The 21,511-nt window shown below is 44.3% G+C and overlaps 1 protein-coding gene across 8 annotated transcripts in view; it reads right to left on the bottom strand.

The window, feature by feature from the left end:
- Mcm9 (minichromosome maintenance 9 homologous recombination repair factor) overlaps nucleotides 1-19,288 on the bottom strand; it is an 84,719-nt gene extending 65,431 nt beyond the window's left edge. For 7 of the 8 annotated variants that reach the window (XR_015645020.1, XR_015645017.1, XR_015645014.1 and 4 more), the window contains exons 1-7: nucleotides 18,993-19,243; nucleotides 14,409-14,727; nucleotides 11,429-11,745; nucleotides 8,968-9,049; nucleotides 4,539-4,739; nucleotides 1,577-1,702; nucleotides 55-174 (exon numbers count right to left, since the gene is read on the bottom strand). Coding sequence is in view for 1 of the 8 variants with exons in the window: in NM_001416381.1 (NP_001403310.1) it covers nucleotides 55-174; nucleotides 1,577-1,702; nucleotides 4,539-4,739; nucleotides 8,968-9,049; nucleotides 11,429-11,745; nucleotides 14,409-14,712 (1,150 nt within the window). In the remaining 7 variants the exon portion in view is untranslated. 8 annotated transcript variants of the gene reach the window in all.
- Nucleotides 19,289-21,511: the final 2,223 nt, after the last annotated feature.

A 21,511-nucleotide genomic window follows, 5' to 3' on the forward strand; every position in this document is an offset into this window, starting at 1 on the left:
ATTGTGTTCATTTCTATATTAATTTTAAATTATGTAAAAATTGTCATACAGTACCTGCACTAGTAGATCCAATTCCTGTGGTCAAAACAGACCTCGGTGTAATCTTTGCTGCATATTTAAGGAATTGCGATTTCCCTGTGCCAGGATCCCCAACCAATAAAAGGTGAGATTCGCCTAGGAAAAGTAAGTGTAAAAGTTCAAAAATTTTAAAAGGACCTATGAATAACATACAACTAATAAAGTATCCCATATGAAATGGCCAATACATTTTATGTGTTATTTTTTGATATATTTTATGCAAGGTTCTTCAAGGAAGGAGTTAAATAGAGACTCTTTAGAAAAGTTATCTGTCACAAATATAGCAATTTTGATTACTGAGTGGATATTTAAAATTTAAAACCTTTTAATAGAGTATATGCTATTTCCAGATGCTTAGACCCATGCGTAACATTTTAAAAATCCTTGACTTATAAAAACTTTCTGGTGTATCTATTTTTAAATCTAAGCTACAGTGATTAAAGCTATCCATACAAGTCATATAAGGTTTTATTCTATTTTTAAAGTACTTCTAAATTTTGGGGGTTTTATAAGTGGTTTATACATATCAAACCATTTTGATTATATTAACTGAATAAAAACATTTTCATTTATGTACGTTTCATTAGCTTAGTGGGATATCTACCTTAAAATGACTCATTTCACACTTAATAGAAATGGACACATGCTCATCCTATGACAGATATTTTCACTGGACAAAAAATTTCTTTAGTAATAAGTATTTCCTGAGTACATTAATAAACCATTATTTAAGATCAACATTTAGCCAAGTGCCTTGCATATAGCAGATGATCACAATACAGTTTATAAAATGCTTCTGTCCTATGTGGTCTTAGTGTTGGACTAATAGCCTGGCTTAGAGTATCATTTTAGTCTGTGGGGTAACTGGTTAACAGCTCTCTCTTGCTTTCTCTCTCGGTCTCTGTCTCTCTCTGCCTCTCTCTGCCACTCTCTCGGTCTCTCTCTGTCTCACTCTCTGTCTCGGTCTCTCTCTCTCTCTCTCTCTCTCTCTCTCGCTCGCTCGCTCGCTGCACTGGAGTCTGCTGCCACCCAGACATGTTGCACACTTGGAGCAGTCTTTGCTTCAAGTATGACCTACAGCAGCAATCCTGGCAGATGGCGTATCTGCTGTCTACCAGCGGGAGAATCAGCAGGCACAGGGCTCTGAGTAGCACTTGACAGTCACAGATGGAAACCAGCTTGGAGACATTAAGACACACACTCTCATCCCCTCCCTCCAAGGGAGCTCATTGTGGCACCTTTACAGTACATAACCACGGAAGAACTTATCTCTGGTAAATCTGGATATAGACTAAAACTGAAAAATCCATTTAGAAACTACATTAGAAAATAGCTCTAGAGACAGCTTTTAAAATTAATTTCCTGAAGTACACTAAGTAATGGGTTTTATTTAGGCATTTTCAAGTGTGTGTTATTATAACTCAACCCCCAACAAGCAACTTTTGTTGAAGAAAGAAAGGGCCTCCCTTGCCCTCTACATGTATCAGTAGGTACTGACCTCTAACCCTTGTTCCTGCAGCATCAGTTCTTTGAATTCCACCAGCCAGGACCATGGCCACAGCAAGCTTCACTAGATACATCCCAAACACTTGAGGACACAAGCTGGCCAATATTTCATTCCTCCCTTGGAAGTGAGAAAGATCAGAAGTTATCATTTTCCAGAACTTCTACCTGAAATCTCCCTATCCTGTAGCCATTTTCTTGTAACACACTGCCAATCTAAAATGATAAAGGCCAAGTCAAATAAGAAGAGGGAATCAAGAGCCTAGCTTAGATTCTGCTTTTTCTTTTTCTATTTGGTTTTTTAGATGGTTCTGCAAAGTAGCCAAAGGTGGTTTCAAATATGTCATCTTGCTCCAGTCTCCCAAGGGTGGGGACTACTGGTCTATGCCACCATACCGCACTGACTTGTTTAGGTTTTAAATTTAATACCATGAAAAGAAAAGTGGTTTCTTTCCTGAGTACTACCTACTCAAGTTTCTATAAATTTGTCACACTGAATAAAAAAAGGAGCTTCCTTTTCTCTTTCAGCTTGTGGCTACCAAGCACTATCCCTTTACATAATGCAGTCATGTTCTCTGGTAACGTTACTAAAATCACCCTACTACTTAGGCGGAGGAAAATGAGGCCCTATAATAACTAGGATCTTTTACAGAGGAAAGCTGGGGCTTGAGGAGCTTCTGAAAGAAGTTCATTCGCCTTGCAAGTTGAGTTGGCATTGTTCTTGATTGTTTGAGCAACTGTTTTATTTGGAATAAGTTACTGTGGTATTAGTATATTAAGATCGTTGCAGAATAGAACTCCAGGTGAAGGTCTTGAAGTCCAACTGTGTGTGTGCTTTAAATAAAAGCAACAAATCTGGGAATCATTTTAGTGTATTCATAAATAAAACCATTTCATCCAGTCACTGGTCTGATCAGTAGACAAGATTCCAATGAGTTTTCCCTGAGCCTGTCCGTGCTTGATAACTCATGTACAAAGACTGTAATGAGGCAACCTTTTAGTGTGAGGAATAGAACCAACCACTGAGCTTACTCCCTCTTCCTGTAATGGCTCAGCATTGACTCAGTAGCACGTACTCGATGGCGATGAGCCCTGGAACAGCAGGAATAGCAAAGAGAGCACCCTTGAGTAAAAGGAAACCAGAGGGTGATGTGGACACTAGAGGGAGTGCACTACTACTCGAGGTCTCCATTCCTAGACAGAGTCTAGAGAAAACCCGTCAGGGCTCTAAGCCAAGGAGACTTGAGATTCTGACTAAAATCCAAGGGTTACACATAAAGACAGAATGGACCTAAGAACCAAGTTTAAGAGAGGGAAGCTGAGCCAGAACCATCACATGCTGGCAGAAGCCGCACTCCAGTGGGAAGGGCACAGGGTCAGTGTCTAGCCTAGACATGGCCCAGTGCTTATCTGAGAAGAGCCTTTACTTTTCTCCTTAACTGTCTCCTTTTTCCATGGCTTTGTAACGTAACATGATGAAATCGGTTTCAGACCATGTTGTTTCAGTGTCTGTGGCCAAGTTTCCTCTTTAAACATTACAGAAAACCTTTCCGGTATAAGATAATCGAATCCGCACAGTATGAGTTCAAATGATCCAGCAGACCCAAGTACTATGCTTGGGTCCCATCAGTCCCCAGTTTCAGGGACAAGTCAAACCCTGTGTTGCGCTGCTTTGGATGCAGCTTCTCTTCTCCACTCCAGCAAGATGCACATGCAACTTCAAAATGGTCAAATAGACCAGAATCTAGGACCATAGGAGGGGGAGTCCATTCATACTAAGAAATATTTCCTGATTTTCACGGTGTCTTCCTAACTTACAAGGTTATTATACTTAACTCATTCTTTATCTGACAAATGAGTTGTGTAGCCACAAATTCCTAAATTACAAGACAGCTCTTCAGTCATCAGCACAGGAACTTGGGAGTATCCAGGGGAGAGTGCAGCGTAATGAAGGCAGATGACCTGTGGCACTGGACCAGACAAGAAATGAACACCCAGAGAAGCACTTCTCAGGTCATGAACTTAACAACAGCTCAGTCAAAAACTACACTGACTACATAAAGTCATGGCTTAGAGAACTTTGGGCTCCTTCTTATACTGATTACATACAATGAAGATCAGAGAAAGCTACGTATATATTATATGTGGAAGATTTAAAAAAATCCCACAAAAGAAAAGCAAACTGTCCATATATAGACAAATGGAAGCCTTCCTTTGTAAAATAAGTGTCTAGTTTGGCTTGTGACTTGAGAATAAAATGATATACATTAGAATGGAGATAGAGTTTATTTTTCTTGAGAAACCTCCAAAGAAGAATGGAAACAAGATTTAATTCATGTTTTATAAATTTGTTTTTTGTTTTTTTTTTCAATAAAAAATTCTAAACCCAAGGCTGTGGTGTGTTATTTTATATAATACATCAAAAGCTCACAACGTTAGGCTACGATGACAAATGCTTTCTCTTCACTCCCTCAGTCTTTCCCTGATCGGAAGTCTTCAGCTAACATGGTCTTTATTTTTGGAGATACGCTAGGAAACCAGGTACTGGATGCAGAGAAGCACGAGGACTGACCTGTGTCTAGTCCCCAGCACCTAACGGGATGAGAAGCTGGGCATGGTCACACATCTTGTGAGCCCAATGCAGGGAGACAGAGACAAGTGATCACAGGGCCTCACTGAGCAGAGTCTAGCCTTCTATCAAAGTCAGACAGCTTGAAAGTGGGAGAAAGCAAACAGGTGATGGCTCTTGAAAAATAACACAAGATTGACCTCTGGCTTTCACACACACACACACACACAAATGAAATACTGCCATTGAAGATACTGAGTAAACAAAACCCAGTCAGGAAAGCCACAGCTGTCTTACTCGTCACATAAGCTGTCTGTTTGCAAGTTATATCCCATTTAACTACTGAGCTGAATGTAGTGGTTTATGCGCCTTGCCCTTAATCACAAACCTGCAAAGGGGTCACTCTTATAGTGTTCCCAGAAGTCTTCAAATTCTTTTCGAGCATCCTCATCCATGACCATCCCTGAGGACTGTTCATTATTCACTTGGACATAGTTGGCTTTCAAGACAATCTCCACTTCACAGCGCATATCTCGCTGAAAGGGTTTCCACCGTTGCATTACAACCCCATAGATGGTGAGGTCATCTCCTAAGGAAATCACCAAGTGAGTCCAGCAGGGATATCATGCACAATGGGTTGGCATTGAAGCACTTGACAAAGGACCAGAAATTAGAAATAAGCTACCAACACACTTTTTGTTTCCAAGTATATCTGTTCATTCAGAAAGCAATGACCAATTTTAGGCTAAGACACACCCCACATTCTCAGTCCCTAAAACAATAAATTGTTTCTGAATATGTAAGTCAGCATTTTTTAAAAAGTATGCTACATAATAATCACACAATTAGTACCTTTTGCTGGGAATAGTGCACTAGATAACTTATCACTGTGACGTTGGACATATGTTCATTCTCTCTAAGTGAAGCCACATTAGCCTGGAAATCAGGAAAGCAGACAGGCTAGTGCTGTCTGGCATGTACTTTACTTTCTTAATGTGTTCCTTTTTACTTTATTAATATTTTACTCAGTCTCCTCTTTTCAATGAAGGAATGACCAATAATTGATGTTGTTTGGATATTGATTTTACTTTAAAGCATAAAATAACTGTTCGGTTTCAGACCCCAGGACAAGGGACTGAGGTGCACATTTTACATATCAAAGCAGACCTAGCATCCCTCAGCCCCTACCTGACATACCCAGCCCTCAACACTGAACTATCTCCAGAGGCTCTTTCTATATGATCCAGACATTTTGGTCTCTTTTCTCCTCCTCCTCTCTATGCATCCACCCTTTCTTTCTTTTTTTTTTTTTTTGGTTCTTTTTTTCGGAGCTGGGGACCGAACCCAGGGCCTTGTGCTTCCTAGGCAAGCGCTCTACCACTGAGCTAAATCCCCAACCCCGCATCCACCCTTTCTGTACACCCCATCCCCTCAATCCTTGGGGCCAGTGAACTTGCTGCAGAGCAGCTTCCCAATAGACCTGCCGTTAGGGACTAGAGAGATGACTCAGTGGTTAAGAGCACTGACTGCTCTTCCAGAGGTCCTGAGTTCCATTCCCAGAAACCACATGGTGGCTCACAACCGTCTGTAATGGATCTGATGCCCTCTTCTGGTGTGTCTGAAGACAGTGACAGTGTACTCACATACATGAAATAAATAAATGTTTAAAAAACAAAACAAAACAAAAAACCAACCACCCTTTAATATAAAAACTTGAGTTGGAAAAATAACTTGTCAGATGGTGCTGATGCGAGAAGAGTTGGGTCCCCAGCCCAATGGCCTAGGTATTTCCTGGCCACATGGAGTCCTTTTCTCTTCCCATCTTTCTGCCAGATATATAATTTCTTTGGACTCTAGGGAGTATCCATCCCTAGATAGCATGTTAGGATCCAGGACACTCCGAGCTCTCTGCTGATTTGTGGATGTGCCAGTGTTAGCTCTACCCAATCAAAGACCAGGTCTTTGTTTGAGGGGGAGGGCCTTTGCTACAGAGACATCTTACTACACCTCTCGCCCCATGAACCATTAGATCACAGAGTCAACTGGGACGCCAGTTCCAGTGTCGGCATCTTCAGCAAATGCTGGGAAGACGGGTGCCACAGGACCTAAACAAAGCTTTATTCAAACTGGTCTGAATCTCTATCTTCAGTTTTTTGGAAACATCCCCTTCCTACTGAGCACAGGGCTCCAGGCACGGTGTAGCCCCACCCCCCTCACCTCCCTCCTGTCCTTGTGTGGCCCTGGTTCCAGAATCAGCTGCCAACTGTGATTGCAACAGTGATGGTGAACGACCAGCCCGCTCATGTTAAATTGTTCACTGCGCACGTGACTGGTCATCATCCTGACTTTGGGATGTGGCTTCACCAACCATCTTGCTTAAGGGCAGCAACATGTGACGTGATCAGACCAGGGAAGCAGGTCTCCAAATCATACTTTTGAATTGAAATAAGATTTTTACATGATTTCTGTACTGTCTTGGCAAACAGTTTGCAATATTGTTCTTATGTATTCAGTCTTTGAAAGATGGTTTATTTTAATATTACTTTAGGGGGTTACAACATTAAAAGGGTTAAAGATCACTGCCTTAAAAATGTTTGCCTTATTCTTATCTACCAATAACAACCAACTTGCTCCTTAGTTATTCCTTCCTACTCGAGGAAAACCTATTCTTCACAGGCAAATGATCATACTTCTGTGCTCTCTAAGAGACCTTAGGCAGCTTCTAGGCACATTTACCAATCCCTGATGTCTGTGATCATACCATACCACAGTCAATACAGCATGCAACCTAACGAGTATTTAAGAATTTGTAACACCCAGTACTTTAGGACTATAAAACAGGGGACCAAAAACAAAACAAAAATGTCATAAATTTCATTTCCCTAAATTTCAGTCATTTTAAATATATCTCAAGTTCAAACTTGATATTTTTTATTTTATACAAGAAATACCATCTTGCAGCAGGCAATTCTGCATGCCCAAGCCTGCCGGTTATATGTTTTTGTGCTACAAAATGCCTTCCACTCTCTACTGTGTAAGCTCCAGTGTTTGGTTTCCTGGAGAAGGACTCAGTAGGGACTACCACATAAAAATGGGGGTGCCAGCACACACACTAGCAGGCACATTTCTAGCTAAATGCAACTTCATGCCAAACGTAGACAACCACAGCAACTGTGTTTTACATGTGTGTTTCCAAAAGGCTTCATCACCTTTCAAGGTCAATCTCGAATAACGGCATTTTATTGTATTCCCTCTTAAAAGTTTTAGATAAAAAGAACTGGAATAAGTTTCAGTACACACTTATTTGAAAACATCCCCTTATTATCTTCACTCTAATGGATTATACTGAGGTTCTTTCCACATTCATTAAATGAGGACCTTAACTTTCAATCAGGTACCCACTAGTAAAAATAAATTTCTATAAACAGTGATTATATAGAAAACAAAGTAAGAGTGGCCAAGAATAACAACCTCATTAGGATTGGATGTAAATCTTATTGCCACTGTTCTTGGACAAATTATCTGACTTAGTCATGATACTACAATGAAAATTAGACATATATATTATTATATATACATATATATACACACGTATACATACACACACACATACACATAAAATTAATGGAAACTCAACTTAGTGTTACCTATTATATTAAAATTGTCTTGCCTTTGTAGAACTTTAAAAAGTACTTAAATACATAAACACATCAGTTTCATGTGTGCAAGTATTTTTGAATGGCAGATTTACATGATCATTGTAACTGTCAAAGTTCACAGAAATAGAACATTCACTTACAAGTTTTGTATTTTCCTATAGTTAATGTGCAAACTATTTGTGAAGCTACAGTTCTACTTGAACACTGCAATCTCTTAATCTCTTTATGTTCCTGTCCCTCCCCAGCATCTGTAGTCCTGCAGACACCCCCGTCAGAGCCATCCCTTTGGTCTTTAACACAACCGCAGGCAGCACAGCGATTCACTTCACTGCCCTGAGGAGAGCGAATCCCTGAAGGGCAAGGGTTCCACCTTTCTGTCCTTTGCTCTTAGGTTTAAAGCTATAGGTAATGAGGCAAACAGTTGTTAGCATGCTTTCACCTGCCCTTTATTATGAAGGACATGTGAAAGAAATATGGCTTAAGATTTCAGTGTAGACACAACTCAAGTTCAATGCACTACATGGAAACACTGTTCTCTACTGAAGAATATTCTTTTTCAAAATCTGTGTCACTCCCCTGTGGTGTCATCAGCACATAGCAGAGAGGAACATTTACTCCTTTTGCTTAGGTATCAGTAAGATTTTCAATCACACTCAGTCACATCCCGAGTCCTGTGACTGCCAAATCCACCAGAACCGTTTCCAGAGGACACTGTTAAGCATGCCACACTGAGAGCCCTGGAGCAGAAGTCAGCGATCTGATCTCGGCTCCAGTCTCGCTGCTTAGTTCTTTAGGGTGAGTCTAGTTCCTTGTCAGAAAGGAGCATATGAGCAGCATGATACCGCTCAGCCCCAGCTCGGCTCTTCCTCCTTCCTCTCTCTAAGCCTAGCTCTTCCCAGGGTGACCACTTAATGCCCTCGGTCCCTGTAAGTAACGTTGTGGGAGATAAAAGTACATGATGGTTCGGATCCTCCTGCACAAACTACCAAAAGTCTACTCTTGTTGGCTACATCTAGGAGCACCCACCTCTAGTCCCAACTACTAGGGTGGAGGTAGATGTGGGAGGGGGAGTGGCTAAGGACCACACAGGCACCAGAGTTCAAAACTAACCAGAGAACGCAGAACTGTCATCTCAGAAACTAAAAGGAAATTGCTTACCAGACTTGCAGCTGTCTACTAGGTCGTCTTCCAGAATGACCTTCATAGACCGTGGGATACTTCCCACAGGCAGCCTTTGCACCTAGCAGACAAGAAGAACATGAGCGTGCTTCTCAGATCCTAAAGATCCCAAAACATGACAGCACTTAAAACTGCTTCCACTTCTCTGCTGTTGTAATACAGTTTGATTATGGTAAGGCTCAAGGAATTTTTACTAAAAATTATGACTGACATCAGTTTCAGAATCCACTAACACTAGCTGGAGGTGGTGGTGTGCTTCTTAAACCCCCGCACAGGGAAGACAGGGGCCAAGGCATCTCTGTGAGTTCAAGGCCAGTCTGGTCTACGTACTCCCAGGACAGCTGGGGCTGGGTAGTGAGACCCTGTCTCAGAGAGGGGGTGGGGGAGAACTCACTAACCCTAGGCACTAGAAAGATGTCGTAGTGGTTGCAAGCTCTTCCTGTGTTTCCAGATGACAGTGTCACTACCACCTGTTACTCCAGCTCCATATCACCTGCCACCCTCTGGCCTCGGTGACCCATGGACACGAAGACCCATGCGCATGCACATGCACATACACAAAAGTACCCTAAGGTAGAACAAAGCCCAATATGGGGACTATCTGCAACCATAATCAACATTGTAAATGGCTAAAACCACACATATTCTAACAACCTAATGGTGACAAAGCTACTTATTTAGCAATGAAGAGACATTTCTTTCATGATCTCTAGACTGAAGACCTGGAAAACCGGCCAGTCCCTGGGCTGACTCCTTAGTAACAGAGCTTTACTCCTCGTAGCCATGACCTTATAAATGAGTTTCCCAAGTTCCCTTGAAGCTAGGTGTGGTCAGAAGACTAAGTCCTGGCCAGTGGCATGTAAGCAGTCATGTAATAGCAGTGACAAGACTTGACCAGACGGTAGGCTCCTCTGACCGCCATTCCTTCTTCACCCTTCTGACTAGAATGCATGTGTCACAAGACTGAAGTCACCATCCTAGACCACACATCACCACAGGGACAGCGGGCATGTAATCAAGAATGGCGAGAAGAGCCCAGTACAGTGCCACATTTCTACAACCTTCATCTCAGCACGTGTGGCAGGATTACCCTGAGTCTGGGGCCAGCGTGGGATGTGTGTCGTGGCACAGAATAGCATTACGTGAAAGAAAAAACCTGACCTTTGCTATCCTATACCCAAGAGTGGGCCTGGTTTGTTCTCAAGCATTCAGATGTCTACTCCTGAACAAAGGCTGCCCTCTCTGTTAACTGAACAGCACAGAAAACACAGAACAGTAAGAGGAACGACACACTCCTGTCTTACTGTTTACCAGGAGTCTCACAAGAAAGGAGACTGTTCCTCTGGCCCAGTTGTCTCAGAACCGCACGTAAAGCTACAGGCAGAGATTACCAATCTATGCCCAATGTCGCTTTCAGCATTCGCTGTGGAGGGAGGCACTGCTTTAAGCACCTCACTAGGTCTTGTCGCCACTGTTACGCACACTGTTCTGAGTCAGGCATGAACTGAGTCACGATGGAGAGGTAGGGAGCAGGTCTACCAGAGGCCAGAGCAGAGTAACATTGACCTCACTGTTTTGAAAGTCAGTTCATTGTAAACGGACTGAATATACAGTGTAAAGGCAGAATGGGCGCAGAATGGGCGCAGAATGGGCACACGACGGGCAAAGGTTGGAACTGTGAGAGCCATAGGAGTTTCAGGTCAGCGTGGGTGGAGTGAGACCTAATTAAATAAAACAATGAAGGGATGAGAAAGGTGAAGTGTAACAGATCTACACTGAGGAGCCGATATGCTGGCCTTGAGCTGCCTATCTCCTTATTCATGTGAGAACACGCCTTTGATTTAAGGTAAGGAAATAAAGTTCTAATCTGTTAAAAACTAAACTCCAATCTCTGTGCTGGCCAATGCTTGCCTACCAGTCAAACTGACTAAATTTTATCATATTCCTAAGCACAGCTAGTTTAGAATATTTAATGTAAAATTTTGTTCACTTATTTTGACTTTCTGTTAAGGGCGCTTTGCCTGAGTGGATGTCTGTGCACTGTGCACATGCAATGCCAGCAGAGTCCAGAGGAGGGCGCTAGGTCCTCCGGAAGTGGAGTTGCAGAGAGCACAGTGTGGGTGCCCGGGACAGAGGTCCTCTGCAAGAGCAGCCACAGTGCTCTAATTCACAGAGCCATCGCTCTAGCTCCGATGCTTGCTTTTAAATTTTAACTCAATTCAATGGGTCTAAAATCTCATCAGTGCTCCAAAACCGTGATTGCATGGTTTCTAAAACCTACACTCTACTACATTTGACAGCTTTGCCTGTGATCTTCCACGAAGTAAAGGAAGGTACAAGGCCATTCGTTTCCATTTTAGATTCTCCAATCCCAACCATTGGACTGTAGTAGAAAACGTGTCCAAATCTGTTATTTTTTTCTCACTGCCTTGATCATTACCTGCTCCTGAATTTTGATTTCCTGGTAATCCCGACATCTGGCTGGAGATGCAGACAAGTCTGAGAGGCAGGTGAACTTGGAGGAGTCACAGGTGTCTGAGCTTGGACATGAAGATGGCCGACTGAAGGTGTAATACTGCTCAAAGTCAGCCTTCACCGTGAACACATACTTGCATTTGTTACACATGTAATCCCGCTCGAACTCCAGGACCTTCACCAGACTCGTTCGGATCACTGTCCCAGTGACAGATAAGAAGTGTCCCACGTCCTTGGTTTTAGGAATGTGTTCCCTGACCAGTTCTGGACAAACAGGCAAACCTAATGAAAAAATAGCATCAGCAACTTACACTTGGATCGCTCACTCCACAGGATGTTATTTCCTTCCCAGAAATATAATTTAACAATATAATTTCAGAGGAGAAATGTTTCTGTTGGAATTTTTACTTTACTGCATGTGTGGGGGTAGGTACACACGTGCAGAGACCAGATACTCACGACCTTCCTAAATTATTTATCCACATCGTATTTTGTGACCAAGTCTCCCACTGAACCTGGAGCTCACCAACTCCATGAAACTGGGTGGCCAGCAAGCCTCAGAGGACTCTTCTGTTTGCCTCCAGAGTGCGGCCAGCACAGGGGCTCGCTCCCAGACCCAGCATTTTACCTACATGCTAAGGATCCAACCTTAGGACTCTGTGGCTGCAGAGCAAGCACACGCACATGCTTGTAAGTTACTTCAAAACAAAACAAAACACCGATCATCAACCCAATTAAGAAAATACCTACAGATTTCAGACAACGGCAAGTAATAGACTCTTTTGAAAGTGCATCTCTAGAAACCACAATCAGGGTCAAGAATGATCGGCTCTCATGAAGACAGTCTTGGGAGCACAGACAAAATCCTGCCACATGTCACACAGAGGACCAACGGATTTAGTCATCACCCAGTAAACTGAAAGAGTAGCAAGGAGATGGTGGGTAGCACGGTGAGCGACAGGTCCGTTTTCCTCACATTCAGAGTTTAAACACGACTGTCTCCAAGTTTTGAGCTGTACAGAACTTTACCTACTCTATCACTTTATCCTTTCAAAAATATGTGCTTTTTGGGGACTGGAGAGATGGCTCAGCGGTTAAGAGCACTGACTGCTCTTCCAGAGGTCCTGAGTTCAAATCCCAGCAACCACATGGTGGCTCACAGTCATCTGTAATGAGATCTGATACCCTCTTCTGGTGTGTCTGAAGACAGCTACAGTGTATAATAAATAAATCTTTTTGAAAAATGTGCTTTTCAATATTAGAAAAAGAGGCAACTGAAAGGTTTGGATACACCAAAGAAAAAATATTACGCAGAAACCATGAGCCCCGCTAAGCCTCACCACTGGGGTGCAGACACCGGTCCCGCTACTCAGGGTTAATTTAATGGGTTTATCAGTAGTGAGTTTATCGACTCTTCTGGTTGACGCTGCAAAATTCATTCCAAAATGTAGTGGCAGAAAAATGTGCTAAGTATTGTTTCTCAGCCTGTAGGCTAAGGTCAAGTAGAAATCTGGTTGGTAACCGTAAAGACCGATCTTTTGGATCTGTGACCTGGTTTGAAACAGACATAGTAAGTATCATAGTGGCTTCCGTTTCTTGGGTCAGCACTCTTTTTTTTTTTTTTTTTTTTTTGGGGGGGTTCTTTTTTTTCGGAGCTGAGGACCGAACCCAGGGCCTTGTGCTTCCTAGGTAAGCGCTCTACCACTGAGCTAAATCCCCAGCCCCTTGGGTCAGCACTCTTTTGATGTGCTCATAAAGCCTAGCAACAGCACCGATAATCACAAGGTAGCTTAGGAATTGTGGACAGGAAAAATCAAATCAGGTTGTGTGTGTGTCTGAAATCTCAGGAAGCCAAGGCAGTAGGGTTTCAAGTTACAGGCATGCCTGGGCTTCATGACACGGTCTTACCTAATGTGGAAAAAACATAAGCAAATCAGTTATACAAATTAAGACATTTGACACATGGGGCCACATTAAACCCAGCATAACGGGGAACAGGTCTACAGGTGGATTTGACGTCATTCTGCTAGCTGGCTAACACTCTCCATATACTGTACAGACAGTCATTTCTCACCATATACTATATAGACAAAGTGGACACTGCCAACATTCGCCTTCCTCTTTTTTCCATGTTTCCGAGGCTGACGTGCCTACTTTTGAATGACTGTATTGTTTATTAGTAGTAATTCAAACTATATTGTATATTGTACATACGCACACACACACATGCACACACATGCACACACATGCACACACACACACACACACACACACACACACACACACACACGACCATGCACTCAACAAGCACATGCCAAGTTCCTGGTATCTGATAACAGCATTATCCTCATGGAATGTATAAAACCAACCTTGTAAAACAGTTCTGAAGATCACGGGGCAGGAGCTTCTCTACTGCATACAGTACCAATATCTCATTGTTTGTAGTCATGTAAAGCTGTTTTAGATTACAATCTTATACAAAACTGTGTCCATTTTCACTCCCTCCCTGAGGTTGCCATGGCAAATATCCCATGCCCAGAAAACAAGCACTCTTATTTGCCACATAGAAGATGTGTACTTTAAATTTTAAATCTAAACATCATTTCTTACAATTCTTTTAGACTTATTTATTGAATATCCATGAGTGTGAGTGCGTGTGTGTGTGTGCACACGTGTATGTGTGCATGTGTGTGTGCATGGACACTTGTGACAGTGTGCATATGGAGGTGAGAGGACAGACAACTTTGGGGCTCAGTTCTCTCTTTCTATCCCATGCACTCCGGGGATTGAACTCAGGCTGTCAACCTTGGCTGGCAGCAGCGCACTGCCAAGGTCGCCAAGCCTCAGAACAACAGTAACTTCTTAGTGCTCCGAGTCCCGTATGTGCTAGTTTATCTAAGTCTTCCCAGAATATCACCAGCCAACAACATGCTCTTATGCCTTACCTGATATCCTGGCATGGAGATTCTGCTTCATAGACAAGCCCTCGGGCTCAGGAAGGGACTGCAGAACGGCCAAGGCTGACCTTCGAAGCGCGCTGTCAAAGACTGTCAGTACTTCATTGGGGAACACAGTGAAATAGTCTCCAATTTCCATGTTCGTCTCGAAAAGGGTCATAGCATTGACCACAAGTGGGTAGTGAGCATCTTCGTCCCTTTCTTTCAAGATCAGAAGAATATCGTTCTTGTGGTACTCTGAAACGTAGGACTCAAACACTTGACCCACCAGCGTGACCTGCTCACTGTTCATCTCGAGTCGAGGTTCCTGAAGAAAAAGGAAGGATACCATTGCTATTCGGGCTTTGCACACAATTTACCAAAAAGATGCTTTACTTACACGCCACCCAGCTTTGGGTCACATGGTACTCACAAAGAATTATCTGAACTCAATCTTACCATAGATGAATTTATCTATTGTAGTTGTGTCAAATACATGCTTTAAAAATCGGTGACGTTGCCAGGCCGAGGTGATGCGCACCTGTAATCCCAGCACTTAGCTAAGAGGAAGCAGAGGCAGGTTGGAGCTCTGTGAGGTGAGGCTAGCTTGTTTCTATAAGGACAGTTCTAGGACAGCTGGGGCTATGCAAAGAAACCCTGTCTTGAAAAATCAGAATCACAGGGGAGGCTCAGTGGGGGAAAGTGTTGGCAGCAACCGGCCTAAGTGCCCAAGTCTGGATGCCTGGAACCTACTTAAACAGCTGGGCAGTAGCTCACATCACACATGCAACTCCGGACTGTTACTACTGTGAGGTGGGGTAGAGATACTGCTCAGTAGTTAGCTCAGGGTGTCAACTATCCTAGACTATGTGGTGCAGCTACAGAAACAAGAGAGCTCATGTCTCAAGGTGGCAGGCAAGAACCAATGCCCCAAAGCTTCTTCTGACCTCCACATAGATGGTATAGTACACACCCCCAATCCCCTCCCTCCCTCCCTTCCTTAGTTCGTCCCTTCCTTCCTTCCTTCCTTCCTTCCTTCCTTCCTTCCTTCCTTCCTTCCCTCCCTTTGCACACGTGTGTGTGCGTGCGTGTGTGTGCGTGCGTGTGCGCACTCGTGTGTGCACAAATCAAACAAAAAGAAAAAATCATGAGGTTCTTCCTGATGCAGGAGCCATCTTCCAGAAATTCCAGAAAAATGATACATTTTAAGGAGAGGCTCCTCTCCATCCTCTCTAAGCCCTTTAAAAAACATAGAGGTGGGGTTGGGGATTTAGCTCAGTGGTAGAAAGGCCCCAGCTCTAAAAAAAAGAAAAAAAAAAAAACCATAGAGGTGTTCTGTTGGCCACATACATGCAAATCTACAAAACAGGTTGTAGATATCAAAAGAATGTACCATAAACACCACCTCGGCAAAACTGGGAGAAACCACAGTGCCAGCGTGTGGATGGCATTGTTGTAAACACACGCACTGAAGATAAGGTTCTTTCCAGGATCAGTGTGCATTCTGGGCATCCTGCGCGCTCTAAGAGCCAGGACGGATTCCTGAAAAAACAATGGCACTGGGGGACGATGAGAGGGTACCCGGGTTCAGTGTGAGCACCAAGCCACCGCAACCAGAGAGGCATGCTGGGTGACATCATAGGAAGGAGTCTGTGCTGGCCGCCCTGTTCCCTGGGAACTCACAGCTTCATGTACACGAGGAAATTACGGACCTTGACTATAAAACTGTTTTCTTAAAAACATACGGAAAGTAGTGAAGCTAATTTTAATTCATGGAATTGGACGATACTGAAAAGTATGAAACAGCACAAAGTATTTCTCATGTTCTCCCCGAGTCTTTCTCCTCATTAGTCCTTTATTAACAGAGGAAGCTCTAGGCCTCCCCTCCTTCAGTGGTCTTTTGAGGCCGTCTCACTATGCTGGGCAGGCTGTCCTAGGACTTACTATGTAGCTCAGGCTGGATTCAAATTTCCACCAATTCTCCTGCCTCAGTTTTACAAGTGCTGGGACTACAGTTGTGTATTCTTCCTCCCCCCCGCCCCCACAGAGCTTCATAAACAGAGTACACTATTAATCAGATTGATAGTTTCACCATGACTAGTGACTTGCTTTAGGATTGTACCCTGCAGTAAATTTGTTTCCTGCTTTCTCTTATTAGCATAGGGAAATTAGGGCTTCAGTAAATGCAGTTATTAAAGTGCAGAAAAGCTGAACAAACTGACAAAGGAAAGGAGCATTAAGTTTTGGACAATAAGACTGCAAAGAAATACTGTCTATACTTTACTTCACTTACTTGACTCTGAGCAAGCCTTTCTTTCTCACATGTGTGTTTACAAACACAGGGAGTCTATCTCCTGTTCACATGTGCTGTCATATCACAAACCCTAAACCCAATGCTACACCCATTTCCTAACACATCGTGCACACGCCAGTATCCTCACAAATGAAAGGAAAAGCATACTAAAAGGCGCCAGGCCGAGGCTGGAGAGATAGCTCAGAGGTTAAGAGCACTGACTGCTCTTCCAGAGGTCCTGAGTTCAAATTCCAGCAACCATGTGGTGGCTCACAACCATATGAATTGGGATACAGTGCTGTCTGGAGACGGTGACAGTGTACTCACATACATGCAATAAATAAATCTTTAAAAAAAGGGGGGGCTCACAACCATGTGTAATGAGATCTGATGCCCTCTTCTGGTGTGTCTGAAAACAGCTACGGTGTACTTATATATATAATAAATAAATAAATCTTAAAAAAAAAGAAAAAAAGGTGCCAGGCACTCGGAGACCCAAGTGAAGGAGGCAAACCAAACCGCTCTAGAAGGACTAAAAAGGTGATCTGAGAGAGAGAGGAAGGTTCTGGACAGATGCCTCAGAGGCTGAGAGCACTTGCTGCTCCCTTACAGGGCCTGGATTTGGATCCTATCACTGTGTAGGAAGGACTGGCAATTGCCTGGGACTCTAGTTCTGGGGGATCTGATGCCTTTTTCTGGCCTCTGATGGCAACACCCATGTGCTTCATGTAACATTCAGGCACAAATGAGCATGCACGTGCGCGCGCACACACACACACCCACGCTCATACTCACACACGCGCGCGCGCGCGCGCACACACACACACACACACACACACACATATATATGTATATATATATATATATATATATATATATATATATAGAGAGAGAGAGAGAGAGAGAGAGAGAGAGAGGACAAAGAGATTCAATTTAAATGAGCTGACAAGTACCAGAGAAGAAACCATGAACTACTGCCCTGAGGGTTCCACACCAGTTGCAAGCACCTTAGCAAAGGTGTGCTTTTTTCTTTTTTTTTTTCTTTTTTCTTTTTTTCGGAGCTGGGGACCGAACCCAGGGCCTTGCGCTTCCTAGGCAAGCGCTCTACCGCTGAGCTAAATCCCCAACCCCAAAGGTGTGCTTTTTATTGGACTTACTTTATTTATATAACGTCTATCATCCTCTACAAATACTATGACCGAAGAAGACTATATATAATTCAGTTAAAGTTCACTTTGACATCTCCTTCTGAACACCTGCTAAGCTGGGCGGTAGGAAGGTATAAAGTCACCTCACAGTTAAGCCAGGAATGCTAACAATTCCGGGAGGCTAGTATGAGATTACGAGAAGTCACTTTTCAGAGGATCAGTGAAAGTAAGCCAACCCTAAAATACTAAGCAACTTGGCGTTGGTTAGGTAATAGCATAATCAATCAGCCAAGAGGAAAACAGAGCATTTGGAAAAGGGCTCATTGTATTCCATGATGTGGATCTTTGCTGGAAAAAACAATGACAGCACTAACTACCCTCAAGAGTGACTAGAGGAAAATCTTTAAGACTTTACAAATACAAAATGAATACAGAGCAGGAAACACAAAAATCAGAAACAACATAACATACCCAACTGCAACAGGGCAGAAAGAGGGCGGACGAATCATTTTAAGTTCGTAATAGGAGCAGGTGAAATTTTTGCCTAGTGAAACTGGCAAATCACAGTGTTAAATGGGCCGGTATTTTTTAAACACAGCCTTTTGCTGTTGTTGTTGTTTCCAATATCCGTGCAATCAGACACGTTTGCCAACCATAAACGCAGGCACCCCGATCAGTCTTAAGCTATTTACTGACGGGGTGGGGGGGAATGATGGTTGTACAACTATCAAATTCCCTCTCCTTTGGCCTTGTTGAGGATCTGGCATCCAAATAAATAAAACGGCTTTATCTCATAAGGTCCGCGGCAAGGTGGCGCCAAAAAGAGCAGTTTGGGGATAGAGCCTGGCCGGGTACCCAGGTTCACGTAGCCCCCGCCCCTCGGGAGCTGTAGCCACGCCCCGTCGGGGCGCGCGTCTCAGCCCCGCGTTGCGCGCCATTCGCGGGTGCGCGCTCATTGCGCGCCTCCAGGCCGCCTGGCAAGCGGGAGCCCGACGGAGGGATGCTTTCCAAATCCGCTTCTAATCCACAGGTGGTTGGCTGTGGCCTCCCAGCCCCGCGGGTAGTTTAGAAACCAAAGGATGCGGGCGAGACCTGACGCTAACCACGGGAGGGAAACGATCCCTGGGACCCGAGGCTGCGGTGGTCACTTACGGGCTCAACACGCACTGTCTTAGTCGCCGGGGCCGCGTTGCTCCCGTAGTCAACCGGGCCCGGCCCGCGCGGCGTCGGAGGAGGCGGGGCGTGCGCGCGGCCGCTCGAGGGGCCGCCTTGCGCGAGGGCGCGCAGGCCTCTTCTAGCTGCTTTCGTCTGGCCTCTGAAGGACCTGTGCTTCCCGCGGACCCCGAGCCGCGCACTACCTCAACTTTCCGGCCGCTGCGGCTCTTCCGGGTGCGGACGCAGGCGGGCGCGCGCCACTACCGGCGCTGGAGTCCGCGAACGGGAGGCGGGCGCAGAGAGAGGGGCGGGACTCCGGGGGAGCTAGGGCGGGGTTTGAGCGGGACAAGGGGTTCGAGGGCGGGCTTAGGGCGGGGCGGGGTGGAGACTAAGGCGGAGGGACCGGGAGAACCCTGGTGACGTATTAGGGCGGGGCGTGGGCGATCTGGGACCTCGGCTTTGGTTAGTGTCATCAGGTGTTTTATAACACTTGTGTGGTTTTGTTGTGTTTTGTTTTTTTATTTTGTCTTGGTTGGTTGGGGATGCACTTAAGGAATCTGCCTCATTTTTCGTTTAGTTCTCTGATCCATTTTGAGCTAAATTTTATGTGATGTTATGGTTTTGTAAAGTCATTTCTACTTTAAATCCTGAGACTGCACAGCTATCTACCTATCAGCATTTTTATTAAATCATATCAGGAGCCTGAGGGCAAAAATGGGTATAAGAAATTCTTCACCCCCCCACTCAGCTTCAGCAAAAGAGTCTCGTCAGCCAGTGTTGTCATTGTTCTTGTTCCCTGATCTCAAAGTCCCTTGCTCCACTAATAAGAGTGTGTTTTTCTGAACTTCGAGTTGTTCCCTAAGACTTTCTACATCGGAGCCACTAGCAAAAACATCTTACCCTAGCTTCACTACCAATTTTATTCTTTCTAAGGGTGGTGGTCGTTGTTGACAATCTACGTTTCCAAGTTCTTTCCTAAGGTGGGGACTGAATCATTAATCTGCCCCAGGAGCAATGCCTGGAAGAGATCAAGCGCTGTTATTGCGAGTGTCGCTGATATCGCCTAGTGAGGGGCTCGAAGGCCCCTTAGAGTTTCCATATAATTCTTAGATTAGGAGGGATGCGAGGGCAACAAGCAGAGCAGAACTCCACAAAAGCATGACGTCCTCAGGACGTGTGGTCCTCGGAGCTCTGCCTGCCTGTGGACACCCACCATGGCACTAACCGGTGGGCTGCATTCCATGAGTTCTAACACTGTTAGTTGCTCCTCCTGCATAGCCCTCAACATAGAGCCAAGAAAACGAAACCAAGACAGGCTCCAGTGCACTTGAAGAACCCGTATCAAAAGTACCTGCGGTCAGGCTTGGTCTTCCATCCCGGGACAGACAGAGGCAGGCACGGAGGGATTTTTGGGAGATGTGGGCCAGACAGGTCTACACAGTTCACTCTAGACCAGCTATAGTACATAGAACTGGTTTTAGACAAAGAACTGAAAGTACACGGACAGCACACTTTACATTGAAGCTATTACATTGAAGTCTGATTAACTGTTTAGAATTTGATTGTAAAGATTGGAATATGACAAGTCCAAAACCTTAAGCCATCTATAAACTTCTTAAAATGTATTTCTGGCCAACCTTTTTGTCTGGCTAGCTGGTGAAACTTTTTTGAGTGTGTTTATTATTTTTAGTTAGGGGTACGTGTGTGTCTCTCCTGTGTGGTGTGTGCATATGACTGCAGGTTCCTAGAGGGGCCAAAAGAGGGTATTGGCCTGGAGCTGGAGAAACAGACACATCAAGTTCCCTGCTGTAGGTACTGAGAATCAAACTTGTGTTCTCTAGAAGGGCGGTGTGTGCTCTTAACAGCTGAGCCGTCTCTTAAGTCCATTTGGAATGTATTAACATTTCAGACCACCAGCTTCACCCAACTCGAAAGTTAGGAACGTCATCCCACAGCGTCCGAGGCCCTTTGCAGAGAGATCCAAGCCTTGTTGTCACCTCCTCTTCTAGTTTCCTTTCTGCTGCTGTGAAAAATACCTGGACCAAAAGCAATTTTGAGGGAGAAAGGGTTTATCTAACTTACAATTCCCGGTCCTCGTCCTTCACCGAGTAGAGTCACTGCAGTAACACACACACCTGCTATTCCCTCTAGAATTAACTCTGATCTAGGAATTAACTTCACAGCCAAAGAAGTGTGGCAGGAGCCGTGGGAGGTGCTGCTTGCTGGGTGGTCAGCTGGCTTTCTTATAGAATTCAGGACCACTTGTCTAAGGACTGTACCTCCTGGGGCCGGGCCCTCTTTTTACACATCTGTTAAGGATATAGCCTCTCACAGATGTTCCTACGGGTCGATCTGATACAGACAGTTCCTCAGTTCAGACTCCCCTATCAGCTGGGTGTGGTGGTGAAGGCCTTTAATCCCAGCAGGTTCATCTCTGTGAGTTCAAGGCCAGCATGGTCTACAAGTCCAGTTCCAGGACAACCAGGGATATATTTCAAAGGAACAAAACAAACAAA

Source organism: Rattus norvegicus, chromosome 20, assembly GCF_021556685.1.
Source record: "Rattus norvegicus strain SHRSP/BbbUtx chromosome 20, alternate assembly SHRSP_T2T, whole genome shotgun sequence".
Classification (NCBI taxonomy): domain Eukaryota; kingdom Metazoa; phylum Chordata; class Mammalia; order Rodentia; family Muridae; genus Rattus; species Rattus norvegicus.